The sequence below is a fragment of the Rattus norvegicus genome, chromosome 18 (assembly GCF_021556685.1).
Source record: "Rattus norvegicus strain SHRSP/BbbUtx chromosome 18, alternate assembly SHRSP_T2T, whole genome shotgun sequence".
NCBI lineage: Eukaryota > Metazoa > Chordata > Mammalia > Rodentia > Muridae > Rattus > Rattus norvegicus.
The window spans coordinates 28388733-28411803 of NC_141551.1; the positions used below are offsets into that span (position 1 = coordinate 28388733).

Genomic DNA, 23071 nt, shown 5'->3' on the forward strand with positions numbered 1-23071 from the left:
TACCTAGACAGGTATAATGTGATGCTAAGACAGGATCTCAGTATCTAGCCCTGGCTGTCCTAGAACTCACAATGTAGACCAGGCTGACCTCAAACTCACACAGATCCCCCTGCCTCTGCCTCTCAAGTGCTGGGATTAAAGACTTGTACACTGCACTCTGCTTAGGATTTTTCTTTTAAATTGCAATCTAAATTTTAACCTAATTTTCCTCAACTAAATCTAATATAATAATTTCTAAAATAAGAATTTAATAAAAGTCCATCAACCTAATTAGACATGTTTAGCTTTATAGTCCGATATTAAAGACATTTGATTTCATAAATTAATGGGTAGCCTTCATTTTCTAGGTCAAAGAAACTATCTGTTCCAGCCTCAGTGGTGTCCAGAATAATGGGAAGAGGAGGATGCAACATTACAGCAATACAAGATGTTACTGGTGCCCATATTGATGTGGATAAACAAAAAGATAAGAATGGAGAGAGAATGATCACAATACGGTAACTATAAAAATAACACTTATGGGGTTGGGGATTTGGCTCAGTGGTAGAGCACTTGCCTAGGAAGCACAAGGTCCTGGGTTCGGTCCCCAGCCCCGGAAAAAAGAAAAAAAAAAAAAACACTTATTACTGGTTCTGGATCAAACTTTTATAAGAAGAATACTTCAAGGTAGGAATTTCATTTGAAAATTGGGATGTAGCTTGATGGCAAATTGCTTGCTTAGCATATATAGATTCAACTCCAGAAAGAAAATTCACACGATTCATAAAATATTCTAGGGATAAAACCAAATCCAAATGTATTGAATAAAAAAAAATTTTTATGATTAAAAAAAGTGTGTTGTTGTTTATATTGTTGGTCTCATTTATTTTCCAGGGGTGGTACAGAGTCAACAAGATACGCAGTTCAGCTTATCAATGCACTTATTCAAGATCCTGCAAAGGAATTAGAAGACTTGATTCCTAAAAACCATATCAGGACACCTGCCAGTACCAAGTCCATTCATACAAACTTCTCATCTGGAGTAGGCACCACAGCAACTTCCAGCAAGAACACATTTCCCCTGGGTGCTCCAGCTCTTGTAACATCACAGGCAACAACATTATCTACGTTCCAGCCCACTAACAAACTTAGTAAGAGTGTGCCAACAAATGTGCGGTCTCCTTTCCCAGTGTCGCTTCCCTTAGCTTATCCTCATCCTCATTTTGCTCTTCTGGCTGCTCAAACTATGCAACAAATTCGGCATCCTCGCTTACCCATGGCACAGTTTGGAGGAACCTTCTCACCTTCACCTAACACCTGGGGACCATTCCCAGTGAGACCTGTGAATCCTGGCAATACAAGTAGTTCTCCAAAGCATAATAATACAGCCCGACTACCTAATCAGAATGGACCTGTTTTACCATCAGAATCGCCAGGACTGGCTACTGCTGGTTGTCCTATCACGGTCTCTTCTGTAGTTGCTGCCAGTCAGCAACTGTGTATGACTAATTCCAGGACTCCCTCATCAGTCAGAAAGCAGTTGTTTGGTTGTGTGCCCAAGACCAGTCCTCCAGCAGCAGTGATTTCCTCTGTGACAAGCACTAGTAGTTCCTTGCCGTCTGTGTCTTCCACATCTATCACTAGTGGACAAGTTACCACCACATTTATGCCTGCAACTACTCCTCAAGTACAACTTTCTTCACAAAAGGTGGAGTCTTTCTCTGTCATACCGCCTCCCAAAGAGAAAGCGTCCACACAGGACCAGCCCTTGACAAACCTATGTACACCATCTCCAACTGCTAACAGTTGTAATAGCTCTGCCAGCAACACCTCAGGAGCGCCAGAAACTCATCCATCCAGCAGCCCTACTCCTCCTTCCAGTACTACACAAGAGGAGGGACAGCCATCCAAGGTGTCTGATTTAAATCCCGTGTCAATGCCTTTTGCCTCTAACTCAGAATCTGCTCCATTGACTTTGGCATCACCAAGATTGGTTGCTGCTGATAATCAGGACACTGGTAGTTTACCTCAGTTAGCTGTACCAGCACCTCGAGTTTCTCATCGAATGCAGCCCAGAGGTTCTTTTTACTCAGTAGTACCAAATGCAACTCTACACCAGGATCCCCAGTCAATTTTTGTTACCAATCCAGTTCCTTTAACACCGCCACAAGGCCCGCCAACTGCAGTGCAGCTTTCATCGGCTGTGAACATTATGAACGGCTCTCAGGTGCACATAAACCCAGCAAATAAGTCCTTGCAACCTACATTTGGCCCAGCCACGCTTTTTAATCACTTCAGTAGTCTTTTTGATAGTGGTCAGGTGCCAGCTAACCAAGGGTGGGGAGATGGACCTCTGCCCTCAAGAGTTGCTGCAGATGCCTCTTTCACTGTTCAGTCAGCTTTCCTGAGTAACTCTGTACTTGGACACTTGGAAAATGTGCATCCTGACAACTCCAAGGCACCTGGCTTCAGACCACCATCACAGAGAGTTTCTACTAGTCCAGTTGGTAAGCTGTTAAGTATTATTGTAGCTAAATATGGGACTGTCAAAACTCATCTTCCAAGCTAATAGGGCCTTGTTTTGTACCTAATACTATCTAACCTTACAAGAAATAATGCCTTTTAGTTAATGCTGCTTAAATGCAAAAATTGCTGTATATAAATCACATAAAATAAATTATTTATTTCTGTACCTGACAGTAAGGCTTTATATTGATTCAGGTTTTTCGAAGTTGATGTCATAATAAAAAGGATTCTTGGCATATTTCTGAACTGGCTACTGCTGGTTGTCCTATCATGGTCTCGTCTATAGTTGCTGCCAGTCAGCAACTATGTATGACTATTTGTTTCTCTGATTGAAAGCAGTAGAACTGCACACTGTTTAGGTATTGCTCCATCGTTCATATTACTTTATATTGCATTAATGGTGCTTGATGTCACTTCTATTAGATGAAGCTACTTAGTGAGATTCTATTCATGTGCTGACTATTCATAGTTTTTTGTTTGTTTGTTTGGTTGGTTGGCCTTAAACTTGTAGCAGTATTACTATATCAGCCATAGAGTGCTAGGATTATAGGCATGAACCACCAGGTCTGGCTTTGACCTCTTAACTTAGAAATTAGATGGTACTGTGGGTAGAGAAGGAACTCTCAGCTCCTTACACTTAATGCTCTCTATTAGCAACCAACAAAGTCTAAGAAAGGGGTAGGCATAGAGTCCAATTGTATTTACTGGTGAGCCCACCAGGTTCAGATGGTTCCAAATGCAGGGTCACACAGATGGCACTAGTGAAATTCTCTAGGACACTAAACAAAACCCAGTGAATATGGAACAGATTTGTACAGAAGATGGGGGACTGGCAGAAGTAAGAGTTAAATAAATGATTGTCACAGGAGAAAGTAATCAGAAAGGAATACATTTATATGAAATTGCCAAAGAAAAAAAGATAGCAATTATCTGCTGATACATTATAAAAAAATACAGATAGACTGGAAACCAGTTTTGGCTTGATGATATTTGAAAGAGGAAATCTATTTTGCAGAGATTAAGAGCAAAGTTTTAGTCCAATGTGTGCTATACTGAAAAATGAGAAATTCTTGTGTGTCTGAAATTTAAAACTTGGGGGGAATATTAGCATAATTTGAGAGGTAGGAATAGTAGCATACACCTGTAATTGCAGTACTTAGGGGGCTGAGATAGGAGGATCACAAGTTCCAGGCTAATCTAAACCACATAGTGAGATCCCATCTCAAATGAAAATGTGGGTACTAGAGAGAGCAGTTAAGAGCACAGGCTGTTCTTACAGAGGACCCAGGGCTCAATTTTTATACCTCCCAAGTGGCAGCAGCTCACAACTGTCTGTAATGCCAATGTCAGGAGATCTGACACTCGTATGGCTTCTATAGGCACTAGGCATGCATATGCGTACATACAGATAGAACACCCATAAACCTAAAATAAATAAAACTAATTTTTAAAAAAACAAAATAGAAGTAGTCAATTACTTTAAAAAGAAAAGAAACAATGTTGGGGTCTTGAGAGATGAATCAGCTGTTGAGAGCAATTTCTGCTCTTCCAAAAGGACCTGGGATCAGTTCCTAGCACCCACATCATGTGCCTCACAACTGCCTATAACTCCATTACAAAAAATCTGGGGGGCTGGGGATTTAGCTCAGTGGTAGAGCGCTTACCTAGGAAGCGCAAGGCCCTGGGTTCGGTCCCCAGCTCCGAAAAAAAAAAAACACACAAAAAAAAAAAAAAATCTGAAGCACTCTTTCAAATGTGGGTGCACATACACAGATACACACAAACACTTAATGAAAAATAATTGTAAAGAAAGAAACACTGCTACTGCTCAATGTTTCCTTTCCAATTGCAAAACTGCTCTTTAGCCCATGACACCCTTTTGCTAGTTTTACAATACTAATTTATGTTCTGGATATGGTATAGCCTTAACTTTTATTTCAGATATGTTTAGATTTACTTGTCTTTTTAGCAAAACATAACCGTTATTTTTCTAATAGAAATAACCTTGTAAGACTATTGTCCAAACTATTGTCTACATTTTTTTTTTCTTTTCTGAGGTAAGCATCTATTGTGACTTCCTTTTGCGGAACTAGTAGAGATTTCTGAACCCTCAGTGTGAAAGAAAAATTCACTGTGATAGAAAACATTTTTTATTTGACTTTCCTTCTGGGGAGAAGATTGGGGGGCAGTGTCTGCACATACACCAGGAGGCTGGGTATAAATACCAATATCCTCCCCAGTGATTTTTCAGTTATTATTTCTTCAGTTTTTATTTATGTCTATGTGTATACATATGTGCCTACATGACAGTATTCTCAGGTAAGAAAAGAATGTCAGATTCCCTGGTGCTAGAGTTACAGTCAGTTATAAGCCATCAGACACACTAGGGCCAAACTCGGGTCCTGAAAGAACAGGAGGGTTTTGTTTGTTTGTTTTGTTGGGTTTTTTTTTTTTATATGAATTCACCATAGTTGTCTTCAGACACACCAGAAAAAAGCACCAGATCTCATTATAGATGGTTGTGAGCCACCAAGTGGTTGCTGGGAATTGAACTCAGGACCTCTGGAAATGCAGTCAGTGCTCTTAACCCCTGAGCCATCTCTCCAGCCCCAGTAGTGTTCTTACTGACTCATCTCTAATGTGGAAGTTAGAAGAAAACTTGCAGGAGTTAATTTTCTCTCCCCAACATAGGTTCCTGAGATTAAAAACTCAGATCATCGGGGTTGGGGATTTAGCTCAGTGGTAGAGCGCTTGCCTAGCAAGCGCAAGGCCCTGGGTTTGGTCCCCAGCTCCGAAAAAAAAGGAAAAAAAGAAAGAAAGAAAGAAAGAAAAGAAAAAAGGACTCGAGCCCTATTTAAAAACAAAAAACAAAAAAAAAAAACAAAAAAAACTCAGATCATTAGGCTTGATGGCAAGGCCTTTGACTGCTGACCCATATCGCCAGTCCTTTTCCACCTTATTTTTTTGAGACAGGATCTCTGACTGAACCTTGATGTCACCAACTTAGACTGGCTAGCCAGCAACCCCTGGGCTCCTCCTAATTCTGCCTTTCCAGTCTGAGGTTATTGTGTGCTGGTCTGGAACTCACAGAGAGCCATCTGCCTCAGCCTCCCTAGTGCCAGAACTAAAGGGCACTAGGCATGCATACATACATGTAGGCAAAGGATTCGTAAACTTAAATAAAATATTTAATATAAAGTTGGACATGGGTGTAACTACTTCTTTGCTGGCAGGTGGTTCATCAACACTATACCTAAGTTTAATCCCCAGAAGCCACATGGTAGACCATGAGAACCAACTCCTGAATGCATGATCCCCACACATTATGTGTTATGCACATTAAAAAAAAAAAAAAAAAAAAAAACTTAAAAACAAAAACTACTTATTAGGGACCTGAAATGAGTACTTACCCATAATCTTTTTCTAAAACATTGTCTCATATTCCTAATATACTTAATAGGGAAATCAGTGGAATTTAAGGGCTAAATTCAGATTTATACAAACTAATAGATCTTGATATAGTTTGCAGTTTTTGTTTATGAAAATACTGAAATTAATGTTATTCGAGTAGGCTTTTTTTCCTTTTTGTGAAGAAAGGAACATTGGTAAATTTTGCTGTTTTACCTTCATTGGAAATTACTATAACTTTATAAATTACTAGCTATACTTAAAGATTTTCCTCAAGAGAATGCAGATCTTATTGGACAAATAGCAAGTAGACATATACAATATGGTCTTATTTTATGTTCCATTCAATAACAAAAGCTTGAAGATTTATCTAGAACATACTTCAGATGACTTCCATTTTTAAACATTGGGCTCACTTTCTTCTAGAGATACTGATTGGGTGATATTAAAAGATTTTAAAAGATTGGTTTTAGCAATACAATATCACATATACATTTTCTCTGATTTATGAAAAATAAACTATATGCTTCTTTATCTTGAAAACAAATATTAAGTAAATGTTTTGACTTCCTGTTTTAAAGCCTTCACTAATTGGATGTCTTGGACCTGTTTTATTTCAGGATTGCCATCCATTGACCCTTCAGGCAACTCCCCATCTGCTGCTTCTCCTCTGACAAGTTTCTCTGGCATACCAGGGACAAGGGTTTTCCTACAAGGGCCAGCACCTGTCGGCACTCCTAGTTTTAACAGACAACATTTTTCTCCCCACCCTTGGACAAGTGCCTCAAACACATGTAGGAATCCTAGAGAAACTCTTTTCAAAGAATCTTGAATAAGTTGTTAAGCCATTTGTTTCAGGGTTTCATGTAGTTTTATGTAGTGGTTCTAGTAAAATAAGCAATATGCAGATACCCAAATTTTGTATATGATCAAATCAAAAATGTTTCCAGTGGGACTTTGGATCAAGAATTGGTAATATACTTTGTAGTTTACAAAAGGCCCCTGTAAGGGCAGTATTGTGAAATTTCTCAACTTTGAAAAGAAACTGATTGTATGTGGTCATTCAGATATGATTTCATACTTATTTTTGCATTTTATGAATGTGTTATTGCCCTTTATAGAACCACCTTTATTTTCATTTAATTCAGTATTTAGAACATGTAAATTATTTGATGTCATATATAATATATATTTTCCCCAACCACCTAGTTCTAGTAATCGAACATAATTAGACAAGTTCTTTAGCACTAAGCTACAGCTGCTGCTTGCTTTATTTATTTATTTAGTGGTAAAGTCATTCTTATTCGCTATTTTCTTGATTTTTTTTTTTTTTTTGAGACAAGGTTTCTCTAGAACTTACTAATTAGACCAGACTGGCCTCAGACTCACAGAGATCAGTGTACTTATAGAGTACCATGATTAAAGGCATGTAGGGCCATGCCTAGTCTGTATTAGCCTTTGTGACAAAGAAAACTACATGTATTACCGGTCCATTGACAAATGATTTTAACATTTAGCCTCTATTCTTTATGGAACTGGGAGGAGTTAACAAATACACAGGTGCTTTCCAAACAGTAATCTAAGTACTCTTTAAACACTGCATCAGTAAATGTAAGATGTAATTATATTTTTAGAGTATTATTTAGTAAAATAGTATTTTCTAGCTTTGTCCAATTTCACTGGAAAAAAAAGCCTTACAAGTTCTTTTTTTTTTTAAGATTTATTTATTTATTATATATAAGTACACTTTAGCTGTCTTTGGACAGACCAGAAGAGGGCGTCAGATCTCACTACAGATGGTTCTGAACCACCATGTGGTTGCTGGGATTTGAACTCAGGACCTCTGGAAGAGCAGCCAGTGCTCTTAACCACTGAGCCATCTCTCCAGCCCTATAAGTTCTTTATACTTAACTTCAGGCAGAAGTAGTCTAAACAGTGGTTATAGAAATTTGATAATTTGAATTATCCTTTTAAATGAACTTTTCTTTACATAACCTATGTTGTTGTAATAGGTCTTTACAAGGTTTCTCATTTTCCTTTAGTTTTTATATGTAATAAAACAATAGAGAAATATTTTGCCACCAGGTGACTCTCCTATTCCATCTGTTTCTTCGGGATCATCTTCACCTCTTTCAGCCACTTCTGCACCTCCAACATTGGGCCAACAACCAAAAGGAAACAGTGCCAGTCAGGATCGAAAGATACCTCCTCCTATTGGAACAGAGAGGTTGGCCAGGATTCGGCAAGGAGGATCTGTTGCACAAGCCCCTGTAGGGACCAGTTTTGTTGCTCCTGTTGGACACAGTGGGATCTGGTCATTTGGTGTCAATGCTGTGTCAGGTACAATTACCTTACCCTCCCTGTCAAGACATTTTGAGTTAGTTATTAGAGTTTGCCATTGAAACTTAATTTCTAGGGGTCAGGGAAGAAGGGCTGAGGAGATGACTCAGTAGTTAAGAGCATTTGTTGCTCTTGCAGAGCAAATGCCAGCTCACGGTTGCCTCTAACCCTAATTCCAGGGCATCTGATCCCTCTTTAGACCTCTATGGTCTCCTGCATGCAAGTGGTGTACTACACATAGATTTCGGCATGCACACATACACATTTTTTTTTAAGATTTATTTATTATATAGAAGTACACTGTAGCTGTCGTCAGACACACCAGAAGAGAGCATCAGATCTCATTACAGATGATTGTGAGCCTTCATGTGGTTGCTGGGATTTGAACTCAGGACCTCTGGAAGAGCAGTCGGTGCTCTTAACCACTGAGCCACCTCTCCAGCCCAGAGTTATTAACTCCTTAAGTATGTGTATATTGGTACACACATATAATTCTAGCACACAGGAACCTTGGGCAGGAGGATTACCAGTTCCAGACCAGCATTAGTTACACAGGAAGTTTATGTCCCAATCTGTGTTGGCCTTCTCTCACAAAACCAAAGACTAGAGATAGAGCCCACAAGTAGAACACTTGCCTTGACTATATAAAGCCATTGGTTGACTCTCTAATAGCACACAGAGGCAAAAACTTTAGTTCTTTAGGGCAGTTCTTTATGGCACACAGATACAACATACCAAAATATAAGAGAAAAAAAAAAAATCCTGTTTCCACACTTAACGTTCAGTGAGAGAAAGTTATATCTCTGAAGGATTCCTGTCTGGAATGTTTTTTTGAGGTGGTATACCGAGTTTATCAGGAGTAAAAGATTTCAGCTCAGGAAGCTGAGGAAAGAGTATGGGCATGAGTTCCAGGCCAGCCTGGACTACCAGAGTGGGACTCAGAGCATAATTCTTCTCTAAAGGTTTCCAGTGCAGAATAAGATGATTATATGAGTTCTTTCAGATAAGGAATTGGGAATATGCCGAGGCATTCACCTGTTTTTTCTAGGAACTTGGTTTTGTTTGTTCAATTGATTGGGTGTGGCCTGCCAGACTGTGATAAATGTTCTTGGAACTCTTAAGAAGGACTATTTTGATAAAATTTGATATAAAGAAAGTAATATTTTATTGTTTTGCCCAAATAAATATCAAACACTGTTTTCAATTCTCTTTTCTAGAGGGCTTATCAGGTTGGTCACAATCTGTTATAGGAAACCATCCAATGCATCAACAGTTATCAGACCCAAACACATTTTCCCAGCATCAACCAATGGAGAGAGATGATTCTGGAATGGTAGCTCCCACTAATATTTTTCACCAGCCAATGGTAAGTGGCTTTGTGGATTTTTCTACAGTGAATCAACATGTGTCATTGTAACTTTGATATGCTGCCAGCCACTATAGTAACCTGTTAAGGAATAGTTTGTGTGGAAATCACCCTTTTTTCTAGTACCGTCGGGTCTTTTGTTCAGTTTTAAGAGTGGGTACTGCTGTCTTACAGTACTTTGCCATCTGTCGTCCTGCAGATGTCTCCATTCTTCTAAAGAGAGAGTTGAGTTCTGCTTTGCTTTCTATGCCATGTATTTGAAGGAGGTGCTCTACCCTCTTAAAGAACTGGCTATTGAATTTGGTTTTCTTTTGCACTCTTTCAGTTTCCTGGCTGCCTAATAGCCAGATTACAGTTATAAACACTATGAAGAATTACTTTTTTTGTTGTTTTTTGGGGGGATGGGGTTTGAGACAGGGTTTCTCTGTGTAACATTGGCTATACAGAAACTCACTCTGTAGACCAGGCTTTGAAATCAGAGATCCACTTGCCTCTGTCTCCTGGGTACTGGGATTAAGGTGTGCACCGCCATCTCCTGGCCTCTTTTCTTATTAGTATAAACTTATTAGTGAAGCTGAACTAGGAAAAAATTAAGTGTATTATATTTTTATCCAGTGTGGGGAAAGTTCCTGGTAATTCTGTATTGGATTAGTTTTGGTTTTCTTTTTTTGTTTTGGTTGGTTGGTTTGGTTTGGTTTGGTTTGGTTTTCTCTCCTGTTGAAAATACTGCAAATGTAGATCAACACTTGATTTCTCCATCCTGTGCCATGATATACTAATAGAATCCTCTGAAGTCATTTGAAAAAGGAGTTAGAGAGGTTTCAGTATTAATGGAATCATTATCTGTCATCGTTTCATGATTTAAGACTTCTTTTTCTGCTGTTTTAGGGTCTGCCAATTTCCATGTATGGAGGCACCATTATACCCTCTCACCCTCAGCTTGCTGATGTCCCGGGGGGCCCACTGTTCAATGGACTTCACAACCCAGATCCTGCTTGGAACCCCATGATAAAAGTTATCCAGAACTCAACTGAATGCACTGATGCCCAGCAGGTAAAACAGGCTTAAAGCTCTTCCAATTTTCAGATTTGTCACAGGACTCTGAGTTTGATGGGAAATGTAAGATCTAAATAATGACTATTAATCTGAATTAAGTTTTTCATTGTCAAGATGATGCTACTAAACATTCTTTTTCTTGTATGTGTATTCTTTCTAGGCAGAAACAGTGCATTGCCATTGAATTTATATATTCATTTCACAAATGTGTAAAGATTCCTAATTAGAAATTCCAATTTTTCCTCCCCCTTTTCAGATTTGGCCTGGCACGTGGGCACCTCATATTGGAAACATGCATCTCAAATATGTCAACTAAGTTAGAAGGTCTTTCCTCTTTTAGCCTTGTTTGGGAAACCTATGACTATGGAAGAACTCTGGGGTTTTTTGTTTTGTTTTGTTTGTTTTTTTAATGTGCCTATCTAAAATACTCTCTGAGGCTTTAGCAATGGAAAATTGATTGCCCATTGTGTACTGTCCACCTGAGTGTGTTCTCTGGTTAGTTAAGCCATTATTGACTTGAGATCAGATGAACCTAGTGCTTTTGGCTAAACATATGAGTGCTACTTGCGTGAAGAAGAATTAAATAAGTACATGTTTCAACTTTTTAGGGTGGTAAATACATGTATAATTGTTTACATACTTAAAAGGAAAAAATATGAATAAATTTCTTGTCATATAGTGGCTCTACTTAATGTAGCCTGTATTAATGTGAAATATTTACCAGAATATTCAATAAAAAAAATGAACAGTGTTTAGAAGTGGGGTGTGGTCCTTTCAGTGGTCATGAAGGTACTAGCCAATCCACTGCCATATTGAATTAGATTTGCTAATGCCGTATTTACTTGTGACATGTTTTTCACATTTAACACTGCAGCCTCTTGCACAGGCATAAAAGCACTGCTAACTCTTGTTAGCTATTTCTTATTCTCCTGACTTTTATCTTATTAAATATAAGAACATTCAAACCCTGACAGTTTATCTTAGCTGACATTAGCAAATACGCCACTTCATAGGTTTTGCTCTTTATGGATCTTGACTGTGTCAATAAGAACCTTAGGCTCTACCCTGAACAGATTTAGGGATACCCAAGTCATTCACTTTGTGTTCCTTTTGTGCTTCTTGGCTTTTGAGTTGGGACATAAAAAGCTGGGGAAGGGATAGCTTCTGTAAACAATTATGGTGAATCTCTGAGTAATTAATATTTATAAATAGACGACTAGTTCTGGGTTTATAGTTCAGTGGCCTCAAAAATGAAGGGCAAGGTATGCTTAGCAAATCAATCATAAAAACACAGGAATAGATTGGCTAAACCATATTGTGTGACAAGAACCTGATACAACAGAGAAAGGAATTTCTCCTACTGAAACATGGTCATCAATTCTGTTTTAATGTTCCCCAGCTTTATAAAATGTGTTTAAAAGAAAACAATATTTTGTGGACTAGAGAAAACAAAAAAGAATGCACATGCATGTTTGCATGTGCACACATAACATGCACACAAACACACGTGTGTGCAAGTGCACTTAACAACCAAGCAGAGAATCATGCAAGCAGCACTTTTCTACTCTAACAGCAATGAAGAATTCTTAATAATCTGTGCCCGTGTCCTAAGCCATCACTAGGCCAAAAATACCATGTTAGTTCTGTGTAATATGTAACTGGTTTCTTCGGTCTTCCATACCATTTTACATATGAGAAAGCTTCCTTAAGCTCATTTCTTACCTTCTATTTTGATGAATTTGGAAAGTATCACTCATGTGAAGTTTACTGTCTTCTCGAGGCCTTCTCACTCTAGGTCAGAATGATCCCTTTGATCACCTATTGCTTCCTCCTATTGAAAACAAAAATAATCACCTAGAGTTGGTGAAATAAATGAGACTACTCTTGATGAAATAGAAAAGTGTAGTCTTACCTAAATTATTTGATAGAACAAAAAGGTGAGTTTTATTCTACATTAATTTTCTATAAAGTATTTGAACAATCTGGAGGAACCCTTATTAATTCTATTTTAAAGCCTTCAATACAACAGAAGAAGAAATTCTGTCTCAGGTCAGGAGCTAGAACCCATAAAGAAAAAGCAAAGAGAAGCCCCTAGAGAATTAGGAAGAAAGGAATTATGCAGTAGAAGGAGCTCCTGGGGAGACTCTCCTCCCTTCCCTTTCACTAACATCACCCTCCTCTCTATTTGAATCTTGGTAGCCTAATCCCAGCCCTATTTTACCTGCTATAATCTCTTCTTCCTCTTCCTGCCTCTTCCTGCCATTACTTTACTGCTATTTTACCAACTTGAACATTGGATAAAACCTAGCTCAGGTAAGAACTTGATTATTTTCCAAACATACAAGGGATGGAGGGAGGCAGTCTGGGTGCAGTGGAGTAAGAGTTAAAGGACTAAACCCTATTTTCATTTCTGTCACTTTAAAACTTTGTGGCTTTAGGCAAGTCATCTTACTTTGCTGGGCTTTGCATTTCCCATCTAAACATGAAATCAAACTTAAATTAACCCAGAGGAGTCTTGTAGTTCTAACACAGAATTTCTTCTTTTTCTTGTCAATGAAAATAGATGGATGGCATTGGGAATACTGAAAATGTTTAGAGTTCTGAGGTTTGTTTCTGATAAGTAAGTGGAATCAAAAACCTATTCTAGAAACCAGTATTGACTTAGAAATTAGTGGAAGCAGAAGAAAATGTTACACATCCATAGTGAGCCCTCAAGTTTTTAAGAAACATCCTGCTAAGTAAGGCACATGTGAATAAAAATAAAATAAAATAAAATAGAATAAAAGTCTTTCAAAGAATAAAATTGTATATTCAAGGTTTCTAGAACCACTTCTTTCAAATAGTGTTGAGTTCAATAATAAAATGATTGTTGTTTTCGAACTCTTTAAAATCGTTGTGGCTTCAGTGTGCTGACTTGCCCTTTTATAGGCCAGTGTGCTTTCTTCAGTCCCTGCTCTCAAGGGAGAAATTCCATCACCTCAGCTAACCAGACCAAAGAAAAGAGTTGGACAGCCAATTGTGGCCTCTTCTAACCAGAGGTAAGAAATCTTAAGCCTTATGGTTTGTGTTTATCCTCTTCCCAACTGAAATACAACTACAAAAAAGGTCTGTCCTCAGTTTGAGTTAGCATTTAGAAGGGGAAAGCTAGGCTTAGGAGTTTCACATTGTGGTGCACCAGTGTGTACCCAGCACTTACAAAGTAGAGGCAGCATTTTAACACCAGCCTCAGTTCCATGAGACACTTCTCTCAACAACACCTCCCCAGCAAAAGGCCAGAAGGGAGGACTTGTTATGCATGGTTCTGTCCTAGTATTGAAGACCTTTGGACCATGTTGTAAACCCAGAAGAGGCAAACAAGCCTGTAGGAAAACAGCTTCAGAACATCTTGTTCTATGACTAGCAAGAAGTACTTCTACCAAACAGTATCTTCCCAGAGGACCCTGTCCTGGGATGAGGACAGTGGTGATGTTGCATTTTCTATTTATGCTTAGTGACTTGGCAATTGAGTACAGGCTAGGTCTTTTGCCTTCACTCTCTACTTTAGGAAATGAATGTGGAAAGGTGGGTTTTAAGTATCAAAATCTTAAGTGTGTTAGTACCACATCCAATAAAGTTCATGAAGCCAGGCATAGTGACATATCTGAAAGTTCTTCCTCAGGCAGGAGAATCACTTGAGCCTAGGAACTCAGTACCAGTCTAAATAAGATAGGAAGTCTTCCATATCAAAATAATAAAAGAGAACAAGAAACTGGGCTTCAAGACCTAAATTAGAGGACAAGATCATGAAGACATTAGCTGATTTTGAGTGGTCTATGGGTACTTTTCACTTAAAAGACAAGATCCACCTGCCTCAGCCTACCCATTTGTGGGAATAAGGCTTATGCCACCAAACCCAGCTTCTTTTGCTTTATTTTGGTGGCACTACTGGGAATTCAAAGCTATTTGCTTAAATGATAGTTGCCTGGTATTAGTCTTATAAGTTTCATTGTATCTCCTAGGCAGTTTTTTTGGGTTGTTTTTTTGTTTTGTTTTTTGTTTTTTTGATTTTTTGATTTTTGGTTGGTTGTTTTACTTCTCTATCAACTAGTAATTAGTGTTAACCCTGTGACTTGAGCTTCTGATGCTTTATTTGTGTTGGTGTAGAGTCTGGTTTTCTTTCTAGTTTCCAAGACCTGACAGCTCACAAGTGTGTTATAGAAAAGCTAACCTAAGAAAAGCAATAGTCGTGATCCTGGCTGCTGTTTTATAATAAAGAGATTCAAAGAAGGAAGACCTCGCTTCATATTGCTGCTTGAAAACCTCTGAACTTGTTTGGCTTTTATTCTCATTTTGCTAGTGCTGGGAACCAAACCTGCACAAGCAGTCTGTCAGCTGAGCTACTTCTTCAGCTCCTACAGTTTTGGGTTGTTTGCCTTACTATGTAGACTAGGCTGGCCTCAAACTTGGGGATCTGCCTGCTTCTGCCTTCCCAATGTTGGAACTAAAGGAGTGTACCACCCCATTCAGCCAGCCCCTAGAGTTCTATTTCTGCTTTTTCTCAGTCTGTTTTGGTGAATCACTTTCTTAATTAAAAACTGTGTGCCAAACCTCTTCTTATACTGCATCTTCTCAAATGATCACATCCCATACTCTTGTGTTTCATTTTATTCATATATGAATAATTAGACAGTTTTCCCCCTTGGACTTCTGACCAGTTTATTACAGCTCTTTACAGTGTTCTGTTTTCTCCCCCCCCCCTTTTCCCCCTTTTATAGTTACAGCTACCAAGACTCCCAAGCCAGGACATTGGGCGTTACCCTAGCTTATCTCTATTTTCCTCAGCCTGCCCTTGCTCAGTTCACTTTATCTTCCACCTTTAAGTTTTTATTACACTTATTGGGGGAGGGACATGTGCATGTTTCTGTACCTGTGTAGAGATTAGAAGACTATTTACAGGAATTGATTCTCTCTTTCCACTTTATGAAGTCCTAGGGATTGAATTTAAACTGTCAGGCTTGACAGCAAGTGCTTTAATCTACTGAGCTATCTTACTGGCCCCCACTTTGTCCTTCTTTTGTGTATCTAAGTTTCATCCACTTCTCTTGTCTCCATTGTCACTACCCAATTGACTCATCTGCAGTATCACCGTCCATCCTCTCCACCATTCCTCTATTCAGAACCAACGGGCTAGTTTCTCAGTTTGCTTAAAAGTGAAATTAAATTGTCAGACAATATCCAGTCTATTCAGTCATGCATCACTTTGTAAGAGACTCCAGTCAGTACATTTTTGGGAATAATAAAATGTATGTACACTTGCTACCTACAGTATGACTCTGAAAACCTGCAGCTTCTGCATTAACAGGAATCACCTGTCAAATCACTGTGCATAGACATTTTGTCAAAACCAATCTCAGCCAGGCTTAGTAGTACATGCCTTTAAGGCTAGCACTCAGAGGTAAAGGCAGATAGACCTCTTAATTCCAAGCCAGCCTGATCTACATACCAAGTTCCAGGGCAGTGAGATCCTGTCTGAAAAATAGTAATAATCTAAATAAAATCCAGTCTGTGAGGCAAGCCTATCTTTTCTGTTCCTTTCCAGAGAACTTAACAGCTAAGCCTTCCTTACCAAGCTCTCAGTTAGCTATGTCTGATCAAAGGGCTGGCCTCCATGGTCTAAGTATCTTGACTACTGTGTTTCTCCAGGGTCTAGTTTAATGACCTTTAAAAGTGTCATATTCAAAAAGCTTATGCTCAAGGGTAGGCCATAGGATACCTTGACCAACTACAACAAATTGGTATCCATGGCACTACAAAGCTGGGCTGAAGGATCCAAACTCTGAAGTCAACTTAAATGAGATCCTGTCTTCCCCTCCTATAAAACCTGTGGGCATATTTTTATCATAAAACGTGATTAATAATACTACATTACTCCTTCCAACATCCAGGTCTTACTAGTAAATAAACTTCTCAACCAACATCTATCTCTCAGGTCAGTCAGTACAGATCCTGAGTTTCCTGGGCAGGTGGGTGGAGCGGGTGGGCGGAGCCCTCAAGTTAACTGGCCAGTGGCCCGCCCCGGGTATGACGTATCCTAGTATTGCCTGCTGCGACTGCCTCCACCTCAGAGCTGTTTTCCACGGTTTTAAGGCACCAGCTGTTGCCTTCCTGCTGCTCACTATGTCCACGTCCACGAGTTGCCCAATTCCAGGGTCCTGGGACCAGCTGCCAGACGGCTACAGCACCACGCCTGGCGGCACACTATACGCCACTACCCCGGGAGGTCAGCGGGCAGGGCTGGGGTCTGTGCTCTGTGGGACAATATGAGGGTGAGGTGGGGTCGATCTTAGCATTGCTTTCTCAGACTTCTCTTCAAATTATAGCACTGAGGGAAGCCTATTTGAAACTTGTTTTCCCGAAAACCCAAAGCAGTGAAACAGTGCTTTATACCTGGCTTTCTGGCGATTCAGGGGGATAATTCTGTTGTGCTCCATGCCTATGCTGCACCAAAATCACTGGTCCTGGGTCCCAATATAACAGTGGTTCTCAACCTTCCTGATGCTGTAACCCTTTAATACATGTTATAGTGAACCCCAACCATGAAATTACTTTTGTTGCTAAAGTTAAGAATCATAATGGAAACATCTTTTTTCCTGGTGGTCCTAGGCGACCCCCATGAAAGGGTTGCTTGATATCCACCCCTTGTATAGCAACCCACAGGTTGAGAACCACTGCAATAGGTGACCTCAACAGAAAGCAGCAAATAATATGTAGTAGTTGTGGCACCTGGACCATAAGCTGCTGGGCTGGCAAACAGGTTTCTACCTACTTCGTGGAAGCAGACGGGAACAGCAAAAACAGGGCAGGGATCTTTGAGGATACTTTGCTGACCATATATTCCCAGGGGTGAGGCTAGCCCTGAAGGACTTTGGATAGGTGAATGGCCCATCATGTTTACCAAAGAATGCAGCTTCCTTTGCAAGAGGTGAGGTTAGGCCCCACTTTATACACACATCAAAGCAATGAGAACTGGAGACTAAGGACCTCAAGTATCTAAGTTTAAAGTGTGGTATTCCTTCTTCAGGCTTCCACCACCACCACCACCCTAGCCTAAAGCACCCTACATAGACTTACTTAGAATATTTAACTTGCCTTAATGAATGCTTAGACTAAACTTGGTTGTGTGCACAAGTCCTTTATAATGTGATGGTTTGCCAGCTGAATCCGAGCTTGGCTCTGTCCAAGTTCCTAACTCTACCTCAATCTATACTCCTTCACAGGCACCAGGATCATCTACGACAGAAAGTTCCTGCTGGAGTGCAAAAACTCACCCATTGCCCGGACACCTCCCTGCTGCCTCCCTCAGATCCCCGGGGTCACAATTCCCCCAACAGTACCACCCTTCAAGCTGGAGTTGCTGAAGGAACAGAAGCAGACAGAGGAAGAGATAACCGGTAAGAAAATGGTTCAACTATTAACTGCCTTTGTGAAGCAGAGTTGGGATTCAATTCTAAGAGAGCTTACCAACCCTTAGATGGGTTAACTGTGTTCTCTTGTTTTCTCTCCCCAGATGACGAACAATTTGAAATGGACATGTAATCTAGTGCAAAGTGACCTGTGTGGAATTATGGAAGGAGCTCTCATGCCACTATTGTCATCACCCCTTCTAGGGTATCCAGGGCCAGCTGGCCTCATCTAATCTGGAAGTGAATTGTTGGTTCTGAGCTTCCTTTAGTTCTGAGGCAGCTAGACCAGGGATAGCAGTGGGCAACCTGCCAAGCCTTTAGCTTTCTCTGGTCTATACATATTCCTCCCAAACTCTGCTCTTCCCCTCAGGGCTGGCACTGGGGAACAGAGTATGTCACCTTCTGGCTGCTTAGTAAACTTTCAAAAAACTGTCTTGGCTCCATTGTCCTCCTCAGTGCTAAATTCACAGCTGCACAACTAAGGCATAAGTCTGTTTCCAGCTCCCACTGGCCCACTTTCAGCAAAATCAGGGCATGAGGGAAGGCTACTGGAATTGCCAGGCACAAGCAACAGCCTGAGCCTTGCTAAGGTCTAGCAGTTCTTGTCTTTCCAGGCAGCAGCCTTCCTGGAATTAGATTGTTCTAGCAGCCCCTCCCTCTCCATTTGTAAGCTGGAACCCTGGAAGAGATGCTGTTTCACCTAATAGTGATCCCCAATTTTTTGCCCTGCCTTTTCTGCTTATTACTTCTAAGTACCAATCCCTAGTTCAGTGCTTGAAACCTTATATCCTCTTCTCAGCATAACCACCAATATGTTTGTTTCACAGCTGTTTCTTCCTTTCTTTTTTTAAAGTGTTAGAAATGACTTTGGGGATGGTGCTGGAGAGATGGCTCAGTAGTTAAGAGCACGGACATCTCTTCCGGGGGTCCTGAGTTTCAAGTCTGGACAACAGAACCACATCTTACAACCATCTACAGTAGGATTTGATGCCCTCTTCAGGTGTGTAGGCATATATGCAGATAGAACACTCATGAACATAAATCTTTTTTTTTTTTTCTTTTTTTTCGGATCTGGGGACTGAACCCAGGGCCTAGCAAGCGCTCTACCACTGAGCTATAAATCCCCAACCCCTATAAATCTTTCTTTAAAAGAATTTAGGGCCTACACTGAAACCCAAATTAGGCATCACCTTGTTCAGTAAATCAGATTATCCTGACCCCAATATCAGTACTCCAGTTGTTGGAATAGGAGAGCAATGTAGTTTTGGCTGGCCTCAAGTCACTATGTAGTTGTAGTACAGGGTAACCTTGAACTCCTCTCTCAGTCTCCATGTCTCAACTGTTCAGACTACAGGTGTATGCAACACCCAACAAGAATGCAGAAATCTGGTCTTTTTCTCCTTCAGTTTAAACAGCAGAAAACCCAATTACTGGTTCTACTCCCTATAGCAACACACCAGAAATAGAAGAAAAGGAATGGTTTCTTCTGAAAGGAAATTTCCAGTTGTTTGAGTCTATTCTCAGGCTGAAATGATATTATCCAAAGACACCATGCCACATTATAAATACACTTTCCAGTCTAACTTTGAGAAGAGCAGGAGCAATCTGGTTATCCCTGTCAAGGCCCTTCTTGATGAATGGAACAAGCAGTAGTATCCATGGAGCAGGGGAGCTGACATCAGAAAGAACCAGTCTGGCTCAGAATGGCTCACCTTTCCTACCCACTTCCCACCATTGAGAAGTTTATTGAAATGTACACATGAGTAACAAGTGATCTTGCAGTAGCCTAGGTAGGATCTTTGGTCAGGCCCATCAAGACCAGCAGTCTCCCTGGTGGTAAAAGGGAGCCAAGTGAGAAGAGGCCGTCCACACTAAGGCATAGAAGTCATGTGAGGTGAGTCTGGGGAGCCACCGGCATTATGAAGATGGTTGGAAGCCTGGTATTGTCTGGTTCTCAGGTGCCACTGTAGATGTCTCTTCTTTGTTCTCCTCTGAAGATAGACTCCTCTTTTCTGCAATTAATCTTTTAACTCCCACCATCCACTGACTGACCTCAGTCACATGGTCAACCATGAGTGATCGATGAATGTCATCTGCTGTATCCCACTGGTGGTGTAAAAGTTCTGAAGAGAAACAGGGCTTGAGCAAGCAAATAGTAAAAGTTGTGTCTTCCATTCCTCCCCTCCCAATCAGTTAAAACCTTTCCACCAATTCAACCATCAATGGGGTGATAAAGGACCCCCAGTCATACCTTGTACCAGCAGTGCCATCCTCTTCTTTACAGGTACTGACAACTTCCCTCCATCCCACTGTTCGTGAAGCAGTGCCAAGCGTCGGCTGATATCATCACATACCTGCTTCTGAAACAAAAGCCCATCCAGCTCAGTGCTACTGGCATGAGCTCACTTCTGGCTCAGGGGTTTGAGCCTTAATCATTAGAGTTCATATTTCTTTACCTAAGGCTTAGAGGCCCTCCACTACAAATATGATAAAGCCAATGTCCTCCCAAGACAAAAGATACACATGACAAGAATTTTAAATTTTCAGTGCTCCTCAGCTCCTCAGAGTCTTACCGTTACTGTTCAAATAACATTTGAAAATTTGAAGAAGAGTACCATGCTGCTTCCTTTTTCTTCAAGCCTTTGCCTCTAGAGAGCTGAAGAACCTTCATACAAAGCTTGTTTGTTTCTCCCAGACTGGGTACAAAATTGACAGTAAATTCTGAATGGCTTTGTTAAAAAAGTAAGCTTATAACTCACTAATAGGAGTTAAAGATATCTCCACAAGGCCTCTATTACTGGCTGGTCCTTCAAAAGTTCTGAGAAATCCTCTGACATCAGTATCCATTTTCCTGGAAAGACTAAGAGTCCTTAAGAGGCCATTGAAAGATCTGTCTTTAAGAACCATATTTGATTGGATAGGAGTCCTTTCCGCCCCCTGAAGTGCCAGGGCCTACCTTCGTGTGACCACGGCAATCCTCCAATGCCTGTTCCAGAGGTCTTAGCACGTCTTCTATTAGAGTCTCAGACTCAATGACTGGAGAACTTGGGGGGTCCACACCAGAAGCAGGACAGCTCCCCATGGGTGGAGGCCTGGAAGCCTTACTTGAAGGAGGTGGATGATCCACTGGAGGTGGTCCAGAAGTTTCTGGGGCTGAAATGTTTACATCAACACCAAGGCTTAGTCCCCTGCAATGCTCATTTTATTCCCATCTTCTCATTTCACTTTGTTCACAGCATTGACTCTAATACAAATTATCATGCTATGAATGTACAAATAGGCTGCAGTATTTGCTATCAAAAACCCCTTCACATTCTTTTTAAGATTTATTATTAAGTACACTGTAGCTGTCTTCAGACACACCAGAAGAGAGCATCAGATCTCATTACAGATGGTTGTGAGCCACCATGTAGTTCCTGGGATTTGAACTCAGGACCTCTAGAAGAGGAGTCAGTGCTCTTAACCACTGAGTCATCTCTCCTGCCCCACATTCTATTTTTTTCTTAACTGCTCTACATGGCCTTGGTTGTCCTGGAATTTGAGTTATTGTTTTTTAGACCAGGCTCAACTGAAATTGCCTCAAACTGAAGAGATCCAACTGCTTTTGAAGATTAATTACAGAAATGTTAAATCTATTGGTTTCTTATCTCTAACTTAAACTATCTTCACTAATGATTTAAGACTTAATTCTAACCAGTCTTCTCTGTGCAATCATTAGGTGCTAGAGACCCCTAAGGTTCTGTCTTGGTTCGTCTTTAAGCCCCTATCCACAACCTCTCCTTTAGGGATGATCTTCAAACCTATTATACCAAATCAAATGTGGCATCCCACTACCTTCCATCCCTCCATTTAAAAAAGTCTTTTGGAGCACTCTGAACTAGGCCAAGTTCTCATCTTAGAGACTGGAGCACTCTGAACTAGGCCAAGTTCTCATCTTAGAGACTGCACTCACCTGTCTCTTGTGCTGGAAATAGTTTTGCATCTTTTAGTGCCTAACTTGTCTCATTTCCGTGATTAAATAGCTCCCCAGATACCATGGTTACCCTGGAAACTTGCTACCCCAGTTTCCTCTGCAAAGTCCCTAACACTATTTCACGTGTCATTTTATCTCTAGCTAGTGTGGACTGTGGAATCAAAAACCTATTAGTTTGTTCACTATTTTTTTTTTTTTTTTGGTTCTTTTTTTCGGAGCTGGGGACCGAACCCAGGGCCTTGTGCTTCCTAGGTAAGCGCTCTACCACTGAGCTAAATCCCCAGCCCCTGTTCACTATTTTTTTAGTTTGCACTCAAACAGTTCCGGCCTCTTGACAGGTGATCAGTAAATACCTATTAAACAAACAAGTAAATAACACAAAATCTAAGATGCTTATAAGACAAAGACTATGGGATCCTGGGAAGAGAGCTAGGATAGAAACAATTGAAAATGGTCTTAACATACCATTTACTAATCAGAGCTGCAAAAAGATCAGGCTCAAAAAGCGCCTGCGCTGAGCCTTGGATTCCCTACCCTTCTTATGGAGTCCTTGAGGAAAATAGGCCAATGGGACAGGTTTATCCCAGATACCATATCTTTTCCTTTTTGCACAGGATTCTGCCCACGCCCCTCACCCACCTCTAGGGGATCCATCCTGTGGGGCCGCAACCCTCTTAGTAAGGGGAGTGCGTTTGGTTCCACCAGTCTGAGTCTGCAGCCCGTAGGAGAATTGTGGCGGGTCGTTCCAGCCGCGTTCCTTGTTGCCTGCGAAGGCGAAGAAGTGTGTGAAACGAGACCAGGAACCCAAGAGACCAACGGAGCATACACTGGGGTTTAGGGGACGGGAGAGGGCGAGTACCACCAGCCCGCCAGCCGCGCTCACCGGGCTTCACGTACAGCTCCGCCATCTCCACTTCCGCACCGCCAGCAGGGCAGCACGTCATTTCCGGGGTGGTAGCTCACTCAAGCTGCCTGGCGGTA

At 40.7% G+C, this 23071-nt stretch overlaps 3 protein-coding genes across 9 annotated transcripts in view; 2 read left to right on the plus strand and 1 right to left on the minus strand.

Annotated features, from left to right (window-relative positions):
- The window catches only part of Ankhd1 (ankyrin repeat and KH domain containing 1), a 98569-nt gene extending 87136 nt beyond the window's left edge, over window positions 1-11433 (plus strand). For 2 of the 5 annotated variants that reach the window (XM_087592000.1, XM_087591999.1), the window contains 7 exons: window positions 348-497; window positions 874-2486; window positions 6534-6707; window positions 8050-8253; window positions 9471-9619; window positions 10508-10672; window positions 10932-11426. In XM_087592000.1, coding sequence (XP_087448126.1) covers window positions 348-497; window positions 874-2486; window positions 6534-6707; window positions 8050-8253; window positions 9471-9619; window positions 10508-10672; window positions 10932-10991 — 2515 coding nt within the window. In that variant the 3' untranslated portion in view covers window positions 10992-11426. Of the gene's footprint in view, window positions 1-347; window positions 498-873; window positions 2487-6533; window positions 6708-7998; window positions 8254-9470; window positions 9620-10507; window positions 10673-10931 lie in introns of all 5 variants that reach the window. The other 3 variants (NM_001415723.1, NM_001204053.2, XM_087591998.1) reach the window with 3 other exon arrangements.
- Window positions 11434-16802: 5369 nt separating this feature from the next.
- On the plus strand, window positions 16803-18549 carry Eif4ebp3 (eukaryotic translation initiation factor 4E binding protein 3). Its single transcript, NM_001202552.1, has 3 exons — window positions 16803-16934; window positions 17932-18105; window positions 18222-18549. Exons 1-3 carry the CDS (start codon window positions 16832-16834, stop codon window positions 18248-18250), a joined length of 306 nt encoding a protein of 101 aa, NP_001189481.1. The 5' UTR covers window positions 16803-16831; the 3' UTR covers window positions 18251-18549.
- A 1276-nt stretch (window positions 18550-19825) lies between these two features.
- On the minus strand, window positions 19826-23054 carry Sra1 (steroid receptor RNA activator 1). Of its 3 annotated transcripts, none has more exons than NM_183329.3 (5): window positions 22974-23054; window positions 22730-22855; window positions 21074-21270; window positions 20369-20477; window positions 19826-20240 (listed from the first exon to the last, which is right to left on the minus strand). In NM_183329.3, exons 1-5 carry the CDS (start codon window positions 23032-23034, stop codon window positions 20035-20037), a joined length of 699 nt encoding a protein of 232 aa, NP_899158.3. In that variant the 5' UTR covers window positions 23035-23054; the 3' UTR covers window positions 19826-20034. The 3 variants fall into 3 exon arrangements, with proteins under 3 accessions (NP_899158.3, XP_087448294.1, XP_087448295.1); XM_087592168.1 differs by having other exon boundaries at window positions 19826-20256; window positions 22974-23038; XM_087592169.1 differs by having other exon boundaries at window positions 20156-20240; window positions 20472-20477; window positions 22974-23038.
- Window positions 23055-23071: the final 17 nt, after the last annotated feature.

Excerpts from the sequence above, each read along its gene's own strand:
- Eif4ebp3 (NM_001202552.1), top strand. The coding sequence starts at position 16,832 with ATGTCCACGTCCACGAGTTGCCCAATTCCAGGGTCCTGGGACCAGCTG. Across the intron at positions 16,935-17,931 it reads ATACGCCACTACCCCGGGAG|GCACCAGGATCATCTACGAC; the intron begins GTCAGCGGGCAG and ends ACTCCTTCACAG. Across the intron at positions 18,106-18,221 it reads GACAGAGGAAGAGATAACCG|ATGACGAACAATTTGAAATG; the intron begins GTAAGAAAATGG and ends TTCTCTCCCCAG.
- Sra1 (NM_183329.3), bottom strand. The coding sequence starts at position 23,034 with ATGACGTGCTGCCCTGCTGGCGGTGCGGAAGTGGAGATGGCGGAGCTG. Across the intron at positions 22,856-22,973 it reads GGAGCTGTACGTGAAGCCCG|GCAACAAGGAACGCGGCTGG; the intron begins GTGAGCGCGGCT and ends TCGCCTTCGCAG. Across the intron at positions 20,241-20,368 it reads GATGGCACTGCTGGTACAAG|AACTTTTACACCACCAGTGG; the intron begins GTATGACTGGGG and ends GTTTCTCTTCAG.